General features: G+C 49.6%; 1 protein-coding gene across 3 annotated transcripts in view; it reads right to left on the bottom strand.

The window, feature by feature from the left end:
* STK25 (serine/threonine kinase 25) overlaps positions 1 to 23,244 on the bottom strand; it is a 299,983-nt gene that overhangs the window by 65,158 nt on the left and 211,581 nt on the right. For all 3 annotated transcript variants that reach the window (XM_030215974.1, XM_030215975.1, XM_030215976.1), the window contains 2 exons: positions 13,176 to 13,284; positions 12,057 to 12,214 (listed from right to left, as the gene is read on the bottom strand). In XM_030215974.1, the coding sequence (XP_030071834.1) occupies positions 12,057 to 12,214; positions 13,176 to 13,284 (267 nt within the window). The remainder of the gene's footprint in view (positions 1 to 12,056; positions 12,215 to 13,175; positions 13,285 to 23,244) is intronic.

The following is a 23,244-nucleotide window of genomic DNA, read 5'->3' as shown; positions in this document are numbered from 1 at the left end:
TTTTTTTTTTTTAAGGGAAAAGACGAAGCGCGAACGCACACAAAGAGAAAAACCTCGAAGAAAAACTCGCGGCATCCGATTTCTGGGGCTGACAGAGAGAGAGACGAAAGCACGTCTGTCTCCAGCGCAGAATCGAAAAAAACTGAGCGGGAACGGTCGCGCACAGGCGGGAAGACAGCCGCGCATGCGTGGTGGGCGTGCCCTGCGTGCGGGACCGCCCGCAAAGTTTTGTTCCGGTTGGTGGGGGCTGCCGTGGACGTCAACCCAGTCGTGCGAACAAGCAGCCTGCTTGTCCTCGGAGAACCGCAGATACTTCCTGTGAGCTGGAAGTATCAAAATGTGAGTGTAAGCATCCTTTAAGTCCAGAGAGCATAGCCAATCGTTTTCCTGAATCATGGGGAGAAGGGTGCCCAGGGAAAGCATCCTGAACTTTTCTCGAACCAGATATTTGTTCAGGCCCCTTAGGTCTAGGATGGGACATATCCCCCCTGTTTTCTTTTCCACAAGGAAGTACCTGGAATAGAATCCCAGCCCTTCTTGCCCTGGTGGAACGGGCTCGACCGCATTGGTGCTGAGAAGGGTGGAGAGTTCCTCTGCAAGTACTTGCCTGTGCTGAGAGCTGAAGGACTGAGCTCTCGGTCGGCAATTTGGAGGTTTGGATTCCAGATTTAGGGTGTATCCTAACCGGACTATTTGAAGAACCCACCTGTCGGAGGTTACAAGAGGCCACCTTTGGTGAAAAAATTTTAACCTCCCTCCGACAGGCAGATCGTCCGGCACGGACACTTGGATAGCAGCTATGCTCAACTGGAGCCAGCCAAAAACCCGTCCCTGGTTTTTGCTGGGGAGCTGCAGGGGCCTGCTTCGGCGCACGCTGTTGACGAGAACGAGCGTGCTGTGGCAGAGCCTGAACCGGCTGTCGAGAAGCAGGAGTGTACCTACGACCCCTAGAGGCGTAGGAAGCACTTCTCTTCCCTTTAAAAAAACTTAGATGCAGAAGTAGATGCAGAAGATGCCCGGCGGGAGAGAGAATCCATAGCGTTATCACGCTGATAGAGATGACCAATCAATCTTCTCTCCAAAAAGATGATCCCCCCAGCAAGGGATATCCACAATCTTCTGCGGAGTCCTTTCCTCCAGGTTAGAGGCACGCAGCCATGAGAGTCTGCGCATCACTATACCCATAGCAGAAAATCTGGATGTCACATCGCAAGTATTGTAAATACCCCTGGACAGGAATTTGCGACACGCCTTCTGCTGCCTGACCACTTGACGAAAAAGCTCGGCCTGCTCCGGCGGGAGCGTGTCAACCAAGCTCTCAAGCTGCCTTACTGAGTTCCGCAAATGAATGCTTGTAAAGAGCTGGTACGATTGAATTTTGGATGCGAGCATGCCAGCCTGATAAGCCTTTCTCCCAAAAGAGTCCAAAGTTCTATGTTCCCGTCCCGGGGGCGCCAAGGCAAAGTTCCTAGAACTCTTGGCCCTTCTGAGAGCGGAATCCACCACCGCAGAATCATGAGGCAACTGAGGCCTGACGAAACAGGGTTCCCTGTGAATCCGATACTGGGACTCAGCCTTTTTGGGGATAGTTGGGCATGAAAGAGGCTTCTCCCAGTTCCTCATCAGCACTTCCCTGAGTGTATCATGAAAAGGAACTGTGGTAGAAGACTTAGGTGGAGATGGATAATCCAGGACCTCGAGCATCTTGGCCCTGGGCTCATCCACAGTCTCCACAGGGAAGGGAATGGCCTCAGACATTTCCCGCACAAAAGATGAAAAAGACAAGCTCTCCGGAGGGGAGAGCTGCTTCTGAGGTGAGGGAGTTGAATCAGATGGAAGACTTAGAGAATCCTCGGCAGAGAAAACTCCATGCCCGCCATCCTCATCAGATGAGTCATCATCGGATGGGGCCAACAGCTCAGAAAGAGCAGCCCGGATCCGAGCCCGTCTCGACATGGAGGTGCGGTGACCTCGATGACGGTGTCGAGAAGTCGACTCCCCAGGAGACTCCGGTGAAGCTTCCTCCACTGATGGCAATGGAGAGTCGACCCGGGAGGCTGCCGACTCAAGGAGACCTCACCACTGGCAAAAGGCTAGATGCCACAGGTGCCTCCAGCACCGTCGGTACTGATATTTCCAGTGCCGGGCACAAATGGTGCAGCACCACTTCCATAAAACCAGGAAAGATAGCCTTGATGCGCTCATCCAGAGAAGCTGTCGAGGAAGGCTGCAGTGCCGGTGTGGGTGTCGGAGACAGAATCTGCAGAGGCTGGGGAGCCGGTACCGGGCTGCCAGACGACCGTCGCGTCGACACCTCCATCACAGAGGGAGAGCGATCCTCTCGGCGTTGACGCTTCTCGGGTGCCGAATGCTTCGACGACCCGGAGCTCCCGGTACAGTGTCGAGAAGGAGAATGATGACGGTGCTTCTTGGCCTTCGCCTGACGCCCGTCATCGAAACTCCTCGGTACCGAGGAGGACGTGGAATCCACACGTCTCCTCGGGGTCGGGTCCGATACAGGTGGGTCCCGGGGGGCCTGCAAAGCAGGAGGTGCCGAGGCGGGTGGAGACCCGCTCGATGCATCACTGGTCCCAGTGTGCATCGGTCTTTTGGCAGCCTGTACCCGGCCTCCCGATGCCAATGCTACCCTCGACGTTGATGGTACCGATGTCGACGCCACCGACGCCGAGGTACCGGACCCAAAAAGCTTTTCTCTCTGGGCCTCTCGAGAGAGCTGAGTGCGTTTTTTCATTTTTAGGCACAACTTACAGCTCTCCTGAAGATGGTCGGGCCCAAGGCACTGAAGGCACCAGGAGTGCAGATCAGTGCCAGAGATGGTCTGGTTGCAGCGGGCACATGGCTAATGACATTGCGGGAAAAATAGACTCCGCGAAATCAAAGGACGTGATGGTGTCAGAAAAACAGATACAAAAGAAGGAAAAAATCACGATCGAGCAACCTAAGAACGGTCGCAACGAAAAAATAAAGGAAACTTATAAAACACGAAAAAATACTGTAAATAAAGAAAAAGCTTATATATATACTAGTAAAAAAGGCCCGTTTCTGTTAGAAATGAAACGGGCGCTAGCAAGGTTTTCCTTGGAGTGTATGTTTCAGAAAGAGCGTGTGTGAGAGATGGAGCGTGTGTGGCAGACAGAGAATGTGAGAGAGAGAGAGAGAGAGACAGAGTGTATGTGTTTGTGCGAGAGAGAGAGTGCGTGAGAGACAGTGTTTGTGTTTCTGTGTGACACTGTGTGAGAGAGAGGGACAAAGACAGTGAGTGTGTGAGTGAGAGTGTATGTGGCAGACAGAGAATGAGTGACTGCGTGTGTGGTGTGAGGAACCCTCTCACCCCCTCCCTCTCCCCTGCCCCCTTGCAGCCAGGCATGTGCAGCGACCCTCCTCTCCCCGTGTTCCCCCTGCAGCCACCCATGTCCAGCATCCCCCTGCAGCCACCCATGCCCATCAACCCTCCTCTCCCCCTGCTGTGTCCTTCCTGTCTCCCCTGCTCCCCCTGCAGCCACCCATGTGGTCTCAGCCCCCCCCCCCCCTCAGCATCCCTCCTGTCCCCCTGCAGGCACGCATGCGCAGCGTCCCTCCTCTCTCCCCTGTCCCCCCTGCAGCCAGCCATGTCCAGCGACCCTTCTGTCCCCCTGCCCCCCCTGCAGCTACCCATGTCCAGCGACCCTCCTCTCCTGTGCAGCCACCCATGTCTGAGGACACTCCTCTCCTTTTTCCCTGTTCCTCCCCTGTGGCCAGCCATGTCCATCGACCCACCTGTCCCCCCTGATGACCACCAACCCTTCTATCCCCCTGCCCGCCCTGCAGTGTCCGTCCTGTATCTCCTGTCCCCCTTGCAGGCACCCATGTGGTGTGTGGAGCCCCACCCCTATCTCCCTGTTCCCTGCCCCCCCTGCAGCCACCCATGTGCAGTGACCCTCCCCTCCCCCTGCTTCCTTCCAGCCACCCATGTCCAGCGAGACCCCCCCTTCCCCCCCAGCCGGCGCAGCACCCAAAGAAAGCCCCTTGTCCCCCCCTTTGCGCATCACCCGACCCCCCCCATCGTGGCACATCACCAAGCCCCTCCCCCCTCGCCACCCGCAACCGCTAATACAAACTGTGTCCGGCGGCTGCTGCTTCTGCTATTCAGCAGCAGCAGCCCGTACATAAAGAAAACAAAAAAAAAAAATCCTCCTAAAACGCACCTCCGTTGAGAAGCATCTCACATTGGCTGAAGTCTCAGCATGCGCTCCTCCTCTCCCCTCTGACGTCTCGGCGTTTCTCCGGGGTCTTCCGGCAGGGGCACTGACATTGAGGGGAGAGGAGGAGCGGCTGCAGAGATGTCAGCCAATGTGAGATGGTTCTCCATGGAGGTGCATTTTAGGAGGTTGTTTTTTTGTTTGTTTGTTTTCTTTATGTACGGGCTGCTGCTGCTGAATAGAAGCAGCAGCAGCCGCCGGACAGAGTTTGTATTAGCGGTCGCGGGTGGCGAGGCGATCGATGTGGGGGGGGGGAGGGGCTTGGTGAAGCGGCGGGAGAGGGGTTGGGTGATGTGGCGAGGAGGGAAGGGGGTAGGGGCTTTCTGATGCCCCGTTGCACGGGTTGTTGTGGCGATGCGGCGGGGGGGGGGGCACTTAGAGGTGCACCGTCGAGGCTGTTTGTGTGTGTGTTTGTATGTGTGTGTTTGTGTCTTTGTGTTTGTGTGTGTTTGTTTGTGTGTGTGTGTGTTTGTGTGTGTTTGTGTTTCTGTGTGTTTGTGTTTCTGTGTGTGTGTTTGTTTGTGTGTGTGTGTGTGTTTGTGTGTATGTTTTTGTGTGTGTGTTTGTTTGTTTGTGTGTGTGTTTGTGTTTCTGTGTGTGTGTGTTTGTGTGTGCGTTTGTGTGTGTTTGTGTGTGTGCGTTTGTGTGTGTTTGCGTTTGTTTGTGTGTGCGTTTGTGTGTTTCTGTGTGTGTTTCTGTGTGTGTGTGTTTCTGTGTGTGTGTGTGTTTGCGTGTGTGTGTGTTTGTGTGTGTGTGTTTGCGTTTGTTTGTGTGTTTATGTGTGTGTATGTGTTTGTGTGTGTTTGTGTGTGTGTGCGTTTGTGTGTGTGTTTCTGTGTTTGTTTGTGTGTGTGTGTGTTTCTGTGTGTTTGTTTCTGTGTGTTTGTGTTTCTGTGTGTGTGTTTGTTTGTGTGAGTTTGTGTGTGTGTGTATGTTTTTGTGTGTGTGTTTGTTTGTGTGTGTGTTTGTGTTTCTGTGTGTGTGTGTGTTTGTGTATGTGTGTGTGTGTGTGTGTGTTTGCGTGTGTATGCGTGTGTGTTTGTGTGTGTGCGTTTGTGTGTGTGTGTCTTTGCGTGTGTGTGTTTGTGTGTGTGTTTATGTGTGTGTGTGCATTTGTGTGTGCGCGTTTGTGTGTGTTTGCATTTGCATGTGTGTTTATGTGTGTGTGTGTTTATGTGTGTGTGTGTGTGTGTTTGTGTGTGTGTGTGTGTTTATGTGTTTGTGTGTGTGTTTATGTGTGTGTTTCTGTGTGTGTGTTTGTGTGTGTTTGCGTTTGTTTGTGTGTGCATTTGTTTGTGTGTGCGTTTGTGTGTGTTTGCGTTTGTTTGTGTGTGCGTTTGTGTGTGCGCGTTTGTGTGTGTTTGCATTTGCATGTGTGTTTATGTGTGTGTGTGTTTATGTGTGTGTGTGTTTGTGTGTGTGTGTGTTTATGTGTGTGTGTGTTTGCATGTGTGTGTGTTTGTGTGTGTGTGTTTGCGTGTGTGTGCGTGTTTGCTTTTGTGTGTGTGTTTATGTGTGTGTATGCGTTTGTGTGTGTGTATGTGTTTGTGTGTGTGTGTTTATGTGTATGTGTGTGTTTGTGTGTGTGTGTGTGGGGGGGGTTGCGGGTGGCTTTTGTGGTCGTGTGGTTGGGGAGTTTGCCAGCAGTCTGTAGCGATTCCTAGGCAGGGGGAGCAGTACGGAAACACTCCCCCTGCCTGGGTCGTTGTTTGTTGGAGGGGGTTGCCAGTTGGTAGGGGTGCCTTTATGGATCCCTTTGCTCTCTGTGTTCCGCCCTCGAGGGCGGGGCAGAGAGACATGGTGAGTTGGATGGCTTCACCACCATGAACTTACGAACTGTTTAGGGATTTTGCAGATGGCTTCAGCAGGTTGTCTTCAGAATGTTGAGGTAGCGTTTTATGTACAGACTAGTAAAAAAGGCCCGTTTCTGACACAAATGAAACGGGCGCTAGCAAGGTTTTCCTCGGAGTGTGTATGTTTGGGAGAGTGTATGTGAGAGTGACTGTTTGAGAGTCAGAGTGAAAGTGTGAGTGTGTGAGAGAGAGAGTGAGTCTGGGTGTGAGTGTGTTTGTGAGAGAGTGTGTGTGTGAGAATGAGAGTGTGTGCAAGTGTGTATGTGAGACACAGTGTGAGAGAGAGTGTGTGTGTGTGTGGGCGAGAGAGAGAGTGTGTGTGAGACACAGATTCTCTGTTTGAGTGAGTGTATGAGACCAAGCGAGTGTGTGAGTGACTGTGTGGCACATAGAGAGTGAATGTGATACAGTGTGAGACAGAGTGTGTGAGAGTGAGAGTCAGAAAGACATTGTATATCAGAGAGAGAGTGTGAGCCGTGCCCTCCCAATCCATGGCCATCTGTCCCCTGGCCCCTCCATTCATCCTTTTCCAGCAATTCCCCTCTCTCCCTGAGCCCTGCCCTCCCAATCAATGCCCATCCATGCTCCTCTGTCCCCTGCCCCCCTCCATTCATCCCTTTCCAGCAATTCCCCTCTCTCCCTGAGCCCTGCCCTCCCAATCCATGGCCATCCATATTTCTCTGTCACCTGCCCCCTCCATTCATCCCTATCCAGCATTTTCCCTCTCTGCCTGAGGCCTGCCCTGCAATCCATATCCATCCATGCCCATCTGTTCCCTCCATTCATCCCTATCCAGCATTTCCCCTCTCCCTGAGTCCTGCCCTTCCAATCCATGCCCATCCATGCTCCTTTGTCACCTGGCCCCTCCATTCATCCCTATCCAGCAATTGCCCTCTCTCCCTGAGGCCTGCCCTGCAATCCATATCCATCCATGCCCATCTGTTCCCTCTATTCATCCCTAGCCAGCAATTTCCCTCTCTCCCTGAGTCCTGCCCTCCCAATCCATGGCCACCCATGCTCCTCTGTCCCCTGCCCCCTCCATTCATCCATTTCCAGCAATTCCCCTCTCTCCCTGAGCCCTGCCCTCGCAATCCATGCCCATCCATGCTCCTCTGTCCCCTGCCGCCTCCATTCATCCTTTTCCAGCAAGTCCCCTCTCTCCCTTCCATGACCCCCCCCCCCTCGCATCCATGCTCCTCTCTATCCCATGTCCCAGCCTGGCCCGCCCTCTTCTCCCCCCCCCCCTTCGCATCCATGCATCGTTTTGTTTTTTGTTTTTCTTCTTTTTCAATTTACCTCCGTGGCGTTTCCGGCAGCGAAGCGTCAGGGAAGGAGGCGGCGCTCCCGACGTCTAGCTTTCCCTTCGCTGTGTTCCGCCTTATTTTGAAGGCGGAACACAGCGAAGGGAAGGCTAGACGTCGGGAGCGCCGCCTCCTTCCATGACGTTTCGCTTCCGGATTTGTTTGTTTTGTCGCGAGGGCGGGGCAGAGACGGCTGGCTGGCTGGCTTGAAGGGAGGCTTCACACCACGAATCCACGAACCCTTCAGCCTCAGCCTGGGAGTGACGTCAGATGGCTTCATAGAACATTGTCCTCATTAGAACGTTCACGGTGCGTTTTATTATATTAGATGGGGCGTGGCTGAGGGCGGGTCTATGAGTGAGGGTGACTGGTCCTAGCCTATGAAGACTACAGGATTTTTGTGCTTCTCTGCCTTGGAGTGAGCTTCAGAGCGTTCAAGGTGGGATTTATTAATATATAGATTTTTTTTTTAAATACACCCTCAACGAGGGAAAAACGAACTTCACGAAGAAGACAGAAGAAACTTCCACTCCAGAGGCCAGGAAACGCGAAGCGCTGTAAACAGAACTCCGTGTCTCCTCAGACGCGGAAAGGAAAAAACTGAGCAGCGTGCCTGCGCGGCGGGCGGGAAATTGTGCGCGCGCATGCGCATGCGCAGTGCGAGCGCCACGCGCGGTGGAATGCTCAAGAGACTTCTGGCGATTTTTTGCTAAAAATACTCCGGGGCCGACGTGACGTCACCCACACGTGAGAATATCAGCCTGCTTGTCCTCGGAAAATGCACTCTACATTGGTTTGACTACAAAGGGTCTGCACCAATTCCAACTGATTCAGAATTTTTGCAAAAACTTCACTGGCAACTAGTACAATACAGGGCTAAATTTAACCCAGTACTTGAAGAACAGTACATGAAGAACAGGGCACAGAAGTCGTTCCAAGGAGTATCCTTAACCATACCCTCTCCAAAGGACATAATACGATGTGAGACCCGCAAGCGAGCCGTCTCCTGAGTAGCCCCCGCATTCTGGAATGTACTCCCTGAAAGGCTTCGCTGAACACAAGACTATGCCTACTTCAGGAAACAGTTAAAGCTTGGCTCTTCAACCAAGCCTTTAATGGAAGAAGTAACTAACTTACTAATCTGACAAACACATAAGGAGTGGCACCAGCTGCAAATACTGTAGAAGGGCATGTTTATCCACTCTTACCCTAGCTGAGATAATATTTAACCACCTCTCTGACTTCATATGCAACTTTCTTTAATTAGTCCCCTTATTTTCTAACTCCTCTAACAAATCTATATGTTCTATCTTTGCTTATACACTACACTGTCTATTAAAAGTTTTTATTATATATTGTATTGACATTGTAAGTACATACTTTGTATTATCTGAATATTTTTTCTGCTGTAATTGTCTACTGCTTATGTTTGACTTATTCTTGCTGTACACCGCCTTGAGTGAATCCTTGAGTAAATAAATAAATATACATATAAACATATATATAAAATGTGCTTTCTCCCTTGTTTAGAGTGGAGGAATGGCCTAGTGGTTAGGGTGGTGGACTTTGGTCCTGAGGAACTGAGTTTGATTCCCACTTCAGGTACAGGCAGCTCCCTGTGACTCTGGGCAAGTCACTTAACCCTCCATTGCCCCAGGTACAAATAAGTATGTAAGCCGCATTGAGCCTGCCATGAGTGGGAAAGCGCGGGGTACAAATGTAACAAAAAATAAATAAATGTATACACTGACAGCAGAGACACAAAGGGAATACGAAGCAGAAATGTCCTATTGTGGATTAAAAACTGGTTGAAGGATAGGAAACAGAGAGTGGGGTTAAATGGGCAGTATTCACAATGGAGAAGGGTAGTTAGTGGGGTTCCTCAGGGGTCAGTGCTAGGACCGCTGCTTTTTAATATATTTATAAATGATTTAGAGATGGGAGTAACCAGCGAGATAATTAAATTTGCTGATGACACAAAGTTATTGAAAGTCGTTAACTTGCGAGAGGATTGTGAAAAATTAGAGAAGGACCTTACGAGACTGGGAGACTGGGCAGCTAAATGGCAGATGACATTTAATGTGAGCAAGTGCAAGGTGATGCATGTGGGGAAAAAAGAACCTGAATTATAGCTACAGCATGCAAGGTTCCACGTTAGGAGTTATGGACCAAGAAAGGGATCTGGGTGTCATCATTGATAATACACTGAAACCTTCTGCTCAGTGTGCTGCTGCGGCTAGGAAAGCAAATAGAATATTGGGTATAATTAGGAAAGGTATGGAGAACAGATGTGAGGATGTTATAATGCCGTCATATCGCTCCATGGTGCGACCGCACCTTGAGTATTGTGTTCAATTCTGGTCGCCGCATCTCAAGAAAGATATAGTAGAATTGGAAAAGGTGCAGAGAAGGGCGACAAAAATGATAGCGGGGATGGGACGACTTCCCTATGAAGAAAGACTAAGGAGGCTAGGGCTTTTCAGCTTGGAGAAGAGACGGCTGAGGGGAGACATGATAGAGGTATATAAAATGAGTGGAGTGGATGTGAAGCATCTGTTCATGCTTTCCAAAAATACTAGGATTAGGGGGCATGCGATGAAACTACAGTGTAGTAAATTTAAAACAAATAAGAGAAAATTGTTCTTCACCCAACGCGTAATTAAACTCTGGAATTCGTTGCCGGAGAACGTAGTGAAGGCGGTTAGCTTGGCAGAGTTTAAAAAGGGGTTGGACAGTTTCCTAAAGGACAAGTCTATAGACCGCTCCTAAATGGACTTGGGAAAAATCCACAATTTTGGGAATAACTTGTATAAAATGTTTGTATGTTTGGGTAGCTTGCCAGGTGCCCTTGACCTGGATTGGTCTTTTCCCAGTATGGCATTACTTATGTACTTATTTTGGGAGTAGGTGTTCCAAATTTTTTCTCAAGTACTGCAGGGGGAGACAGAACCGAGTACAGAGCTTGCTTTATTGAATGTAAATCTTCCAGGCTGTGCCTGACAGCAGCCTAGGTGGTGACTGCTGCCTCCTGGAAATTGCCTCAGACTCCAAGTCTGAATCCTGTGGTGCAGAAGCTGGACCAGTGGTATGATATGTATTGACTGACAGCTCTCTGTCATTTTAAGGTGGGACTTTTTCAGTGCTGTTGGCAGCTTTATCAACATTGGAAGGCGATTTATGACCAGCCAGGGATGGAGCAATCTCTTTCTTGACTTGATTTTTATTTGTTACTGCAATGGATTGGGGGGGGGGGGGGCGGTCTGTGAGCGGGGCAGTTCAGCTTCTTCTATGTTGTATTAGATAGATGCACTGAAGAAACCACTGTGTATCTGGCATGGCTTTGGATTTGCCTGTTTGGTTGTTTGTTTTTGCTTAATGTTTGATCATTTTGCTCTAAAGAAACAAGTTAAAACATACAAATAAAAGCAATTCTATAAGCTAGAACCTAATTTTAGGCATCAATAGTGTGCCTAGTTTATAGAATAATGGCTTAAATGTGTGATTGGCTCCAATAAATGGCAGTTAGATGCATAAGTGCTAGGCATTATTCTATATACATTACATCCAAATCACTTACTGGTAACTGTCAGAGGGTGTACATATGGGTGGAGCATGGCTGTGTCATAGGCAGGTTGCCAAGCAAACCGTGCAACTTATAGAATACTATAAGTTGCACATGTTATATGTCGTACTTAGGTGCCCCCATTTATGTCAGACATTGACCTGCTTTAAGTAGGTGCACCAATGCAACTTTTGAGCTAATATCCTATATAATAATTCTCACCTCCAACATTCTGAGGCTGCCTGGAACCGTGGATCATGTTGGAGTAGATAATAGTGATGTCACACAACCCACACCAGATTGGCCAGTAGAAGGGAGAGGGGCGGAGCCACGATACAGGGAGCAGCGAATCAGCACAACACGGGGAATGCACAGCAGCAGGAACAGAAGCCTCTCTCACACAGTCACTCTCTCAAACATACACACTCAGAGGAAAACCTTGCTAGCGCCCGTTTCCTTTCAAACAGAAACGGGCCTTTTTTACTAGTTCTATAATAGTTTAAGCGTGCCCTTGTCAGTTTATAGAACTGCTGCCTATATGGCCAACGTGACGCATTTTCAAGTAGGTGTTGTTTATGAGTGGGACTACATTTAATACAGAGATCAACAAAATTCAGCAGCTTTCTGTCTAACTAACGTATTAAAGTCTGAATGCAGAAATAGCAGAGGTAATTTATCTATTTAAACTTATGCTAACATTTTCACAATTCAGGCTTGAATACATAATCTGGCTGAAAGTCCACCTAAAGTTGTGGATAAACTATCCATATAATGTTATGTATTGGCCATACAGCTGAATACTGACCTTGTAACAAAAATACAGTATAGTCAGAGTGTCACATTGAAATTTGTCAGTAAAGACAACAAAAAACAAAACAGATGAAGAAAGGACTTACACCCCCCCTTGGGGTTCTGATGAAACACAGATACATTTAAAAGCAAGAATACAGCACAGACAACTGGAGAATGAACTGGGAGATTTTTTTTTTTTTGGTTCTCTTGGAACAATAGAGCTTTTGAAGACATAGCAGATTGGTTAGCATCAGAACCTCTAACAAGGTCTCTCAAAAAACAAACACACCTTAAAGTCATAGGCAGACTGTTTAATAACCTCTGGTGCCATCCAAAAGGGCGTCCCCACAAAGGTGTTCCTCTTGATCTGGGTGTCCGTCAGCTGTCCAGCTACCCCAAAATCAGCTAATTTCACTTCTCCTTGTTCTGACAGGAGCACGTTTGCAGCTACCAACAATAAAGAAAGCAAAAACCAAATCAGCAATTGACCCACAAGCAGGGCCAAAGTTAGACTACAAACTCCCCCAGCAGAAATCTAAAAAAGTGAGCCCAAATCAGCACCAGATGCCCCAAATCTCTATAAACAATGACATTTTTTTTCCTTTATTTTGGATTTAGCTCACGCCTTTTCAGCTAAAGGGAAGCTGCATTCATCATATACATTAGTTTTGCCAAGGGGGTTTAGCAATTGCACCGATTGCTGCTCCCTAAAACTGGCCTTAATACCAAGAATCTCCTCCTGCCTTTTAAACTTTTCTCCAGACCAAGCAATGAGACCCAAAGCATAAATAGAAGGGGACACAGCCTGATCAGGCAAATGTGCATACAGACTCTCTGCTTCTACACTGGCAGCCCTGACTGACCCTACTTGTGATATTTTCAGGTTTAGAAATTCCTACTTTTACAAAAGTATCTGCAGGTACAACTGGGCATGAAGGCAGAATAGGGACCACTCATTCCTAGCATATAGTCTGCTATTGAGACAGACATGGGGAAACCACTGCTTGCCCTGGGATTGGTAGCATGGAATGTTGCTACTTTTTGGGTTTCTGCCATGTACTTGTGACCTGGATTGGCCACTGCTGGAACAAGATACTGGGCTAGATGGACCATTGGTCTGACCCAGTAAAGCTATTCTTATGTTCTTAAAGATGGGAATGCAGAAGCTAAGCTCTGTGTCCAGAGCAGAATAGGCTCTCCAGCAGAGTTATAAGTTTCAGTACCAGTTTCAACATCCAATATATAGGGTGCCCTTTACAATGATACACAGATAAATGTATACTGCTTTTATGCCAGCTAGTTCCCATCAGAAGTATTCAGCAGCCTTCACAGCAAGAATAGGGACCAACCCTGAATGCTGTACAAGTCATTAGTGTATGTTGCTCACAGGTCAAGTTGGGTGACTCACCTTTGATGTCACGGTGTATCTTCCTTTCACAATGCAAATAATCTAATCCTTTCAGGATCTCCCGCAGAATCGTGGCAATGTAAGTCTCCTCCAATGGTCCGGGCTTCAACTATACAAGAAACAGAGAAAGAAACAAACAAAGTGGGTGTTTTAAGAACAGTGAGTTTAAAACAAGACTTTTCCTTAACCTAGTTTAGAAGTATATTTACGTACAAAACAGCTTGAAGATAAAAGTATGAATTTAATTAAATTGCAATAAATATGTTTTCTTGAAAAACTATCATGTTCGTTGTGAGTTAATTTTCAGAGAAGTATTAGGTTGGAATATATGGAGTACAGCGATTTCTGGGTTCCTGGCATACAACATATCACATTAGTCAGATATGCAGCATAAAAAAGGAAACTAAAATAAGAAAGGGAAGAGAAACAGCCTCCATCTAATTCATGCACATACACTCTGCATATCTCACCAGCCATCCACAGCCACTAACGGTCCTAAGTTTTGTCAAATTTGTCCATTTGCCTTTGAACCTTGCAGTGATGTTTTTGGAGCTTAGTCAGCTCTGCTGCTTTCCTCCACCAACGACTGATGCAGGGCTTTATTTTCAGAAATAAGTTATGGTTAGCCTGCCATATATACCAATAATTTTTCAGCTGAAGTCCTTTATTTTAAATTATTTTATTGAGCTTTTTAACAAACATAAATTTACAATTATAAGTGATAATACACAACTTGGAAATTATACATAAAAAGGCAATAATTCTTAAATTCAAATTTCAAACATGATTATCGACCACAAGTTAAAGAAATAATCCAAGATGTAAGATTATATAATAATCTAAAAGGAAATATTTAAGTAATACAAAGTATAAATGATGCACCCGTTCCGGGTCTGATAAACAGTGAACATATGGGACTATACCACTACATTTACTTCTTCCCTGCTTACTAAATATTCCTCCAATTGTTTGGGGTCAAAGAATTGAAACTGCTTAGACTGAAATACAATTCTGCAAACACAAGGAAATTTCAACAGGAAGTTGGCTCCTATTGCCAAAGTTCTTGTGTGCAAAGCCAAAAAGGCTTTACGCCGCTTTTGGGTCTCCCTCGATAGATAGGATAGATTCTTATTTTAGACCCAAAAGAATTTGAATCCAAATGTCTTAATGAAAGTCTCAGTACTGCATCTCTATCCATTTCCAAAGCAAATGAGACCAATAAAGTTGCCCTCTTTGTTACAACCTCTAAAGACGATTCCAAAAAGGCAGTCAGAGTCATCTCTCTACCATCCTGAAGAGATTCCCCTGATATCTTACATGGATCAGTTTGTAAATAAAAAGCACGAGTTATTGGTGGTAGAGAGGTATCTGGCATACCCAATATTTCAACAAGGTATTTCTTAACCATTTGTACTGGTGTAATCAAAGGTGAACTGGGAAAATTTATCAGCCTTAAATGTAGTCTTTTAGACTGATTCTCAAGATACTCCAGCCGTCCAGAGGTAAAGTTCTTATCTCTAATTAGTGTTTGATCCACAAGTTCCAATTTTGAAGTTCTTTCGGTAAGAGCTTTTATTTCCATGGCTTGAGAGTCAGTCTTTTTCCATTGGGATAGTGCAGTTTCTGATAAAGTCTTTATAGTTGCCGCATTCTTAGCTACCAAAGACTGTAGGGAAGTATGTGCTGTAAAGGTTAAGTCCCATTTGAAAGTGACTCTAAAGTCACTACGGCTGGCTTTTCCATTTTTCCCATATTTAACACAGGAAGCGGTGCTTTAACAGCCTGCTCCAGAATACTCACTGTCTGTAGCAACAGCCCAGGAGAGGATGATACTTCTGGAGCTTCTAAGCTGGAAACACCCTGGTCTCGGCTCCAACAGGCTCCCTCCCTGGACACTCCGACTTCCATTCCGGACTGGAGCGCTAGGGCTCTGAAGGTGACCACCACCTTCCTGGTTGCGGGGGCGCCGCACGTTCGACGGGGCTTAGGGAAGCCCCGTCTACACTGTCAGCCAGCGCCGAAGCGCCAGCCTCCTCAGACGGAGTAGAGACTCTCCCGGGACCCAGCGCAACTCCAAAGTCCTGCAGTCTCGCTTGTCGAAGCTGGCTTGACCCATCATGGAGAGAGGGAATCTCCCTGACTTTGCCTCTCCGTTTCCCCATAACGAGGATCAGGTAGGGGGACCTGCTACTTCAGCGTTCAATAGGAGGAAGTGAGATGCGTTTGGCAGTGCGTCTCAGACCATCGCCATCTTGGATCCACATCCAGCTGATGCCCTTTAAAGCAGGATGATAGGCAATTCTATTGGCACCCCAGTAACTGCAGCTACTTCAAATTCAATCAAGTGGCTTAGAAAACAAACAGAATGTTAGGAATTATTAGGAAAGGGATGAAAAACAAAAATGAGAAATGTTATGTCTTTGTTTCACTCCACTATATGACTACATCTCGAATACTGTGGGCAATTCTGGTCACTGTATCTAAAAAAAGATATAGCAGAATTAGAAAAGGTATAGAGAAGGGCGACAAAAATAATAAAAGGGATGGGGCAACTTCTCTATGAGGAAAGGCTAAAGCGGCTAGGGCTCTTCAGTTTAGCTAAGGAGAGATTTGAAAGAGTGAAGTGGAACAGTGTGAATCACTTGTTTACTATTTCCAAAAATACTAGGACTAGGGGACACACAATGAAGCTACTAAGTAGTAAATTTAAAACAAACCAGATGAAATATTTCTTCACAACGTGTAATTAAACTCTGGAATTCACTGCCAGTGAATGTGGTAAAAGCAGTTAGCTTAGCAGGGTTTAGAAAAGGCTTGGATAATTTCCTTAAAGAAAAGTCCATAAGCCATTATTAAGATGGACTTGAGAAAATCCACTGCTTATTTCTAGGATAAATAGAATAAAATCTGGGACGTCAGAGCTCCGAATGGCTGCCTAGACTTTTAGCTCCCTTGCCTCCTCGAGCAAAAACAGCATCCCTTGACATCATCCATACATTTTTCGCTGGTAGTCAGCATATTTTACTGAAAGAGCCTTTGGGAACCATGAGCAAGTTACCTTCCTACGGGCATAGAGATGCGGAATGCCATTCGGCTCACCAGACAGGTAAGGCCTCTCAGCGCCAAGCTTCTCCGGCTCTCCCGTCCCCCTCAGACTCAGACTCTGCAGTCTCCGTGGCAGACGCTTGTATGTCGCAGCTTAAGCATCTCTCGTCCAAATCATTGCAGCAATGCCTGGTTAATATTCAGGTAGAGATTAAAGCCTCAAAAGAGGAAATTTTGGAAAAGATGGACGTATTAAGTGTTGACCTGAAGGGACGGGGGGGGGGGGGGGCAGGTTGAGGAGCTGGAAGCCTGTGCACTCGATCATTCAGAACAGTTAAATCATGCTGAGGTGCATATGGTGTACTTGGAGGATCGAGTGGAAGAATTACATTACAAAATTGATGACCTGGAGAATCGCGGGCGAAGGAAGAACTTGCGATTTCGGGGCGGTTCCCGAATCAGGTGACTCAGAAGATATTCCCACTGTTGTCCGACTTTTGTCCGAGCAGTTGTTGGGAGAAGGCGGTGATGCTGCTTCCATTCCACTGGACAGAGCACACCGTGCTGTAGGGAAACCACGTGATAATCAACCCAGAAACATTGTGGTCCGTTTTGTACATTATTCTGATAAGGAAAACCTCCTCCAGAGAGCTCAGCAGGTCTCTAATTTAAAGTTCAATGATGCTAAGGTTTCAGTATATCAGGATCTGTCCCAATTCACAGTAGCTCAAAGGCGAGTTATGAGACCAGTTTTGGACACTCTGTCGAAGGGGAAAATCAATTATCGTTGGGCTTTCCCATTTGCTTTGTGTTTCAACATTCAGGGAAGATCATACCGACCGCGCCGACTGGAAGAAGCTTGGAAGATCCTCTTGGACACAAATATGACGGCCTCCCCAGCGCCTAAGCAACCCCTAGCCTCAGTCACCAGGGCAAACCTTCAGCAGTGGGTCTCCCTGAAGCGAAAGCGAATGCTACATACCTGTAGAAGGTATTCTCCGAGGACAGCAGGCTGATTGTTCTCACTGATGGGTGACGTCCACGGCAGCCCCTCCAATCGGAACACTTTCTAGCAAAGTCCTTTGCTAGTCCTCGCGTGCCGATGCGCACCGCGCATGCGCGGCCGTCTTCCCGCCCGAACCGGCTCGTGCTGGCCAGTCTCATATGTAGCAAGACAAAGAGAAGGTAAGACACAACTCCAAAGGGGAGGCAGGCGGGTTTGTGAGAACAATCAGCCTGCTGTCCTCAGAGAATACCTTCTACAGGTATGTAGCATTCGCTTTCTCCGAGGACAAGCAGGCTGCTTGTTCTCACTGATGGGGTATCCCTAGCCCCCAGGCTCACTCAAAACAACAATCATGGTCAATTGGGCCTCGCAACGGCGAGGACATAACTGAGATTGACCTAAAAAATTTACCAACTAACTGAGAGTGCAGCCTGGAACAGAACAAACATGGGCCTAGGGGGGTGGAGTTGGATTCTAAACCCCGAACAGATTCTGAAGCACTGACTGCCTGAACCGACTGAGATGTGAATGTGTGGACAGATGACCACGTCGCAGCTTTGCAAATCTCTTCAATAGTGGCTGACTTCAGGTGGGCTACCGACGCTGCCATGGCTCTAACATTATGAGCCGTGACATGACCCTCAAGAGCCAGCCCAGCATGGGCGTAAGTGAAGGAAATGCAATCTGCTAGCCAATTGGATATGGTGCGTATTCCCACAGCCACTCCCCTCCTGTTGGGATCAAAAGAAACAAACAATTGGGCGGACTGTCTGTTGGGCTGTGTCCGCTCCAGATAGAAGGCCAATGCTCTCTTGCAGTCCAATGTGTGCAGCTGACGTTCAGCAGGGCAGGAATGAGGACGGGGAAAGAATGTTGGCAAGACAATTGACTGGTTCAGATGGAACTCCGACACAACCTTTGGCAAGAACTTAGGGTGAGTGCGGAGGACTACTCTGTTATGATGAAATTTGGTGTAAGGGGCCTGGGCTACCAGGGCCTGAAGCTCACTGACTCTACGAGCTGAAGTAACTGCCACCAAGAAAATGACCTTCCAGGTCAAGTACTTCAGATGGCAGAAATTCAGTGGCTCAAAAGGAGGTTTCATCAGCTGGGTGAGAACGACATTGAGATCCCATGACACTGTAGGAGGCTTGACAGGGGGCTTTGACAAAAGCAAACCTCTCATGAAGCGAACAACTAAAGGCTGTCCTGAGATCGGCTTACCTTCCACACGGTAATGGTATGCACTGATTGCACTAAGGTGAACCCTTACAGAGTTGGTCTTGAGACCAGACTCAGACAAGTGCAGAAGGTATTCAAGCAGGGTCTGTGTAGGACAAGAGCGAGGATCTAGGGCCTTGCTGTCACACCAGATGGCAAACCTCCTCCATAAAAAGAAGTAACTCCTCTTAGTGGAATCTTTCCTGGAAGCAAGCAAGATACGGGAGACACCCTCTGACAGACCCAAAGAGGCAAAGTCTACGCTCTCAACATCCAGGCCGTGAGAGCCAGGGACCGGAGGTGGGGATGCAGAAGCGCCCCCTCGTCCTGTGTGATGAGGGTCGGAAAACACTCCAATCTCTACGGTTCTTCGGAGGACAACTCCAGAAGAAGAGGGAACCAGATCTGATGTGGCCAAAAATGAGCAATCAGAATCATAGTGCCCCGGTCTTGCTTGAGTTTCAACAAAGTCTTCCCCACCAGAGGTATGGGAGGATAAGCATACAGCAGACCCTCCCCCCAGTCCAGGAGGAAGGCATCCGATGCCAGTCTGCCGTGGGCCTGAAGCCTGGTACAGAACTGAGGGACTTTGTGGTTGGCTCGAGATGCGAAGAGATCTACCAAAGGGGTGCCCCACACCTGGAAGATCTGTCGCACTACACGGGAATTGAGCGACCACTCGTGAGGTTGCATAATCCTGCTCAACCTGTCGGCCAGACTGTTGTTTACGCCTGCCAGATATGTGGCTTGGAGCAACATGCCGTGACGACGAGCCCAGAGCCACATTCTGACGGCTTCCTGACACAGGGGGCGAGATCCGGTGCCCCCCTGCTTGTTGATGTGATACATGGCAACCTGGTTGTCTGTCTGAATTTGGATAATTTGGTGGGACAGCCGATCTCTGAAAGCCTTCAGAGCGTTCCAGATCGCTCGTAACTCCAGGAGATTGATCTGCAGATCGCGTTCCTGGAGGGACCAGCTTCCTTGGGTGTGAAGCCCATCGACATGAGCTCCCCACCCCAGGAGAGACGCATCCGTGGTCAGCACTTTTTGTGGCTGAGGAATTTGGAAAGGATATCCCAGAGTCAAATTGGACCAAATCGTCCACCAATACAGGGATTTGAGAAAACTCGTGGACAGGTGGATCAAGTCTTCTAGATCCCCAGCAGCCTGAAACCACTGGGAAGCTAGGGTCCATTGGGCAGATCTCATGTGAAGGCGGGACATGGGAGTCACATGAACTGTGGAGGCCATGTGGCCCAGCAATCTCAACATCTGCCGAGCTGTGATCTGCTGAGACGCTCGCACCCGCGAGACGAGGGACAACAAGTTGTTGGCTCTCGTCTCTTGGAGATAGACGCGAGCCGTCCGAGAATCCAGCAGAGCTCCTATGAATTCGAGTTTCTGCACTGGAAGAAGATGGGACTTTGGATAATTTATCACAAACCCCAGTAGCTCCAGGAGGCGAATAGTCATCTGCATGGACTGCAGGGCTCCTGCCTCGGATGTGTTCTTCACCAGCCAATCGTCGAGATAGGGGAACACGTGTACCCCCAGTCTGCGAAGTGCCGCTGCTACTACAGCCAAGCACTTCGTGAACACTCTGGGCGCAGAGGCAAGCCCAAAGGGTAGCACACAGTACTGGAAGTGACGTGTGCCCAGTTGAAATCGCAGATACTGTCTGTGAGCTGGCAGTATCGGGATGTGCGTGTAGGCGTCCTTCAAATCCAGAGAGCATAGCCAATCGTTTTCCTGAATCATGGGGAGAAGGGTGCCCAGGGAAAGCATCCTGAACTTTTCTTTGACCAGATATTTGTTCAAGGCCCTTAGGTCTAGGATGGGACGCATCCCCCCTGTTTTCTTTTCCACAAGGAAGTACCTGGAATAGAATCCCAGCCCTTCTTGCCCGGATGGCACGGGCTCGACCGCATTGGCGCTGAGAAGGGCGGAGAGTTCCTCTGCAAGTACCTGCTTGTGTTGGAAGCTGTCCCGGTGGACAATTTGGAGGTTTGGAGGCCAAATTGAGGGTGTATCCTTGCCGGACTATTTGGAGAACCCACTGATCGGAGGTTATGAGAGGCCACCTTAGGTGAAAAGCTTTCAACCTCCCTCCGACTGGCAGGTCGCCCGGCACTCACACTTGGATGTCGGCTATGCTCTGCTGGAGCCAGTCAAAAGCTCGTCCCTTGCTTTTGCTGGGGAGCCGAGGGGCCTTGCTGAGGCGCACGTTGCTGACGAGAGCGAGCGCACTGGGGCTTAGCCTGGGCCGCAGGCTGTCGAGAAGGAGGATTGTACCTACGCTTGCCAGAAGAGTAGGGAACAGTCTTCCTTCCCCCAAAAAATCTTCTACCTGTAGAGGTAGAGGCTGAAGGCTGCCGGCGGGAGAACTTGTCGAAAGCGGTGTCCCGCTGGTGGAGCTGCTCTACCACCTGCTCGACTTTTTCTCCAAAAATATTATCCGCATGGCAAGGCGAGTCCGCAATCCGCTGCTGGATTCTATTCTCCAGGTCGGAGGCACGCAGCCATGAGAGTCTGCGCATCACCACACCTTGAGCAGCGGCCCTGGACGCAACATCAAAGGTGTCATACACCCCTCTGGCCAGGAATTTTCTGCACGCCTTCAGCTGCCTGACCACCTCCTGAAATGGCTTGGCTTGCTCAGGGGGGAGCTTGTCCACCAAGCCCGCCAACTGCTGCACATTGTTCCGCATGTGTATGCTCGTGTAGAGCTGGTAGGACTGAATTTTGGGCACGAGCATAGAAGAATGGTAGGCCTTCCTCCCAAAGGAGTCGAAGGTTCTAGAGTCCTTGCCCGGGGGCGTCGAAGCATGCTCCCTAGAACTCTTGGCCTTCTTTAGGGCCAAATCCACAACTCCAGAGTCGTGAGGCAACTGAGTGCGCATCAGCTCTGGGTCCCCATGGATCCGGTACTGGGACTCAATCTTCTTGGGAATGTGGGGATTAGTTAGAGGCTTGGTCCAGTTCGCCAGCAATGTCTTTTTGAGGACATGATGCATGGGTACTGTGGACGCTTCCTTAGGTGGAGAAGGATAGTCCAGGAGCTCAAACATTTCAGCCCTGGGCTCGTCCTCCACAACCACCGGGAAGGGAATGGCCATAGACATCTCCCGGACAAAGGAAGCGAAAGACAGGCTCTCAGGAGGAGAAAGCTGCCTTTCAGGAAAGGGAGTGGGATCAGAAGGAAGACCCTCAGACTCCTCGTCAGAAAAATATCTGATGTCCTCTTCCTCTTCCCACGAGGCCTCACCATCGGTGTCAGACACAAGTTCACGGACCTGTGTCTGCAGCCGTGCCCAGCTCGACTCCGTGGAACCACGGCCACGGTGGGAGCGTCGAGAGGTAGACTCCCTCGCCAGCACCGGCGAAGCTCCCTCCGCCGACGTAGTCGGGGAGCCTTCCTGGGAGGCTACCACAGTCGTTACCGCAAGCGGCACCGATGTCGGAGACCTCACCCTGGGCAATGGGCCAGCCGGCGCCTCGCTCGACGGTACCGGCGGCGCAAGCACCCCCGGTACCGGAGGGGTAGGGCGCAACAGCTCTCCCAGGATCTCTGGGAGAACGGCCCGGAGGCTCTCGTGCAGAGCGGCTGTGGAAAAAGACATGGAAGCCGATGCAGGAGTCAATGTCAGAACCTGTTCCGGGCGTGGAGGCTGTTCCGGGCTGTCCAAAGGGGAGCGCACCGACACCTCTTGAACAGAGGGCTAGCGGTCCTCTCGGTGCCGATGCCTACTGGGTGCCGACTCCCTTGGCGACCCAGAGCTCTCGGTGCCGACACGGGAAGGGGACCGGTGACGATGCTTCTTCGACTTTTTGGGACGAAGCATGTCACCGGAGCTTCCCGGCACCGACGAGGAGGACGTAGAATCCAGCCGTCTCTTCCTCGGGGCCGAGGCCGAAGGAGGTCGGTCTCGGGGGGGGCTGTACCGCAGGAGCCCTCAGGGTAGGGGGAGACCCACCCGAAGGCTCACCGCCACCAGCAGGGGAATGGACAGCCCTCACCTGCACTCCAGACGAAGCACCACCGTCCGACGACAACAGCAGACGAGGAGGTCTCGATACCACCGACGCCGACGCAGCCCTCCGATGTCGCCCTGATGCAGAGGGCCGATGCCTCGATGCACTCGATGCAATCGGGGGCGAGGATGAAGGTCCGGGCGCCGACGACGTCGAAGCAGTCGATACTCCCGGTGCCGATGAAGAGCCCGAGAACAAAACGTTCCACTTGGCTAATCTCGCTACCTGAGTCCGCTTTTGCAAAAGAGAACACAGACTACAGGCCTGCGGGCGGTGCCCAGCCCCCAGACACTGAAGACACGACGCGTGCCTGTCAGTGAGCGAGATTACCCGGGCGCACTGGGTGCACTTCTTGAAGCCGCTGGGAGACTTCGATGTCATGGGCGGAAAAATCGCGCCGGCGAGATCAAAACTCGAAATGGCGAAAATGGCACCACAAAAATAGGGGGAAGAAAACTTCGAACCGAGGCCTAAATAGGGCCTACCCCGACGACGAAAGAAAACTTACCGGGGCAAAACTAGAAGTACAGGAAGGGAGCAGACCGAAAAGGTCTCCTTCCGACACTCTTTTTTTTTTTTTTTTTTTTTAAAGCGAAGTCGAAAAAACGACGCACGAGTCAACTTTCGGGGCGCGAATGGCGAAACACGACCGTACCGAGCGTGGACAAAAGAAGACTGGCCGTCACGAGCCGGTTCGGGCGGGAAGACGGCCGCGCATGCGCGGTGCGCATCGGTGCGCGAGGACTAGCAAAGGACTTTGCT

Source organism: Microcaecilia unicolor, chromosome 10 (assembly GCF_901765095.1).
Source record: "Microcaecilia unicolor chromosome 10, aMicUni1.1, whole genome shotgun sequence".
NCBI lineage: Eukaryota > Metazoa > Chordata > Amphibia > Gymnophiona > Siphonopidae > Microcaecilia > Microcaecilia unicolor.
Note: the sequence above shows the minus strand (reverse complement) of the source record. Positions and strands in the feature narration are given on the sequence as shown.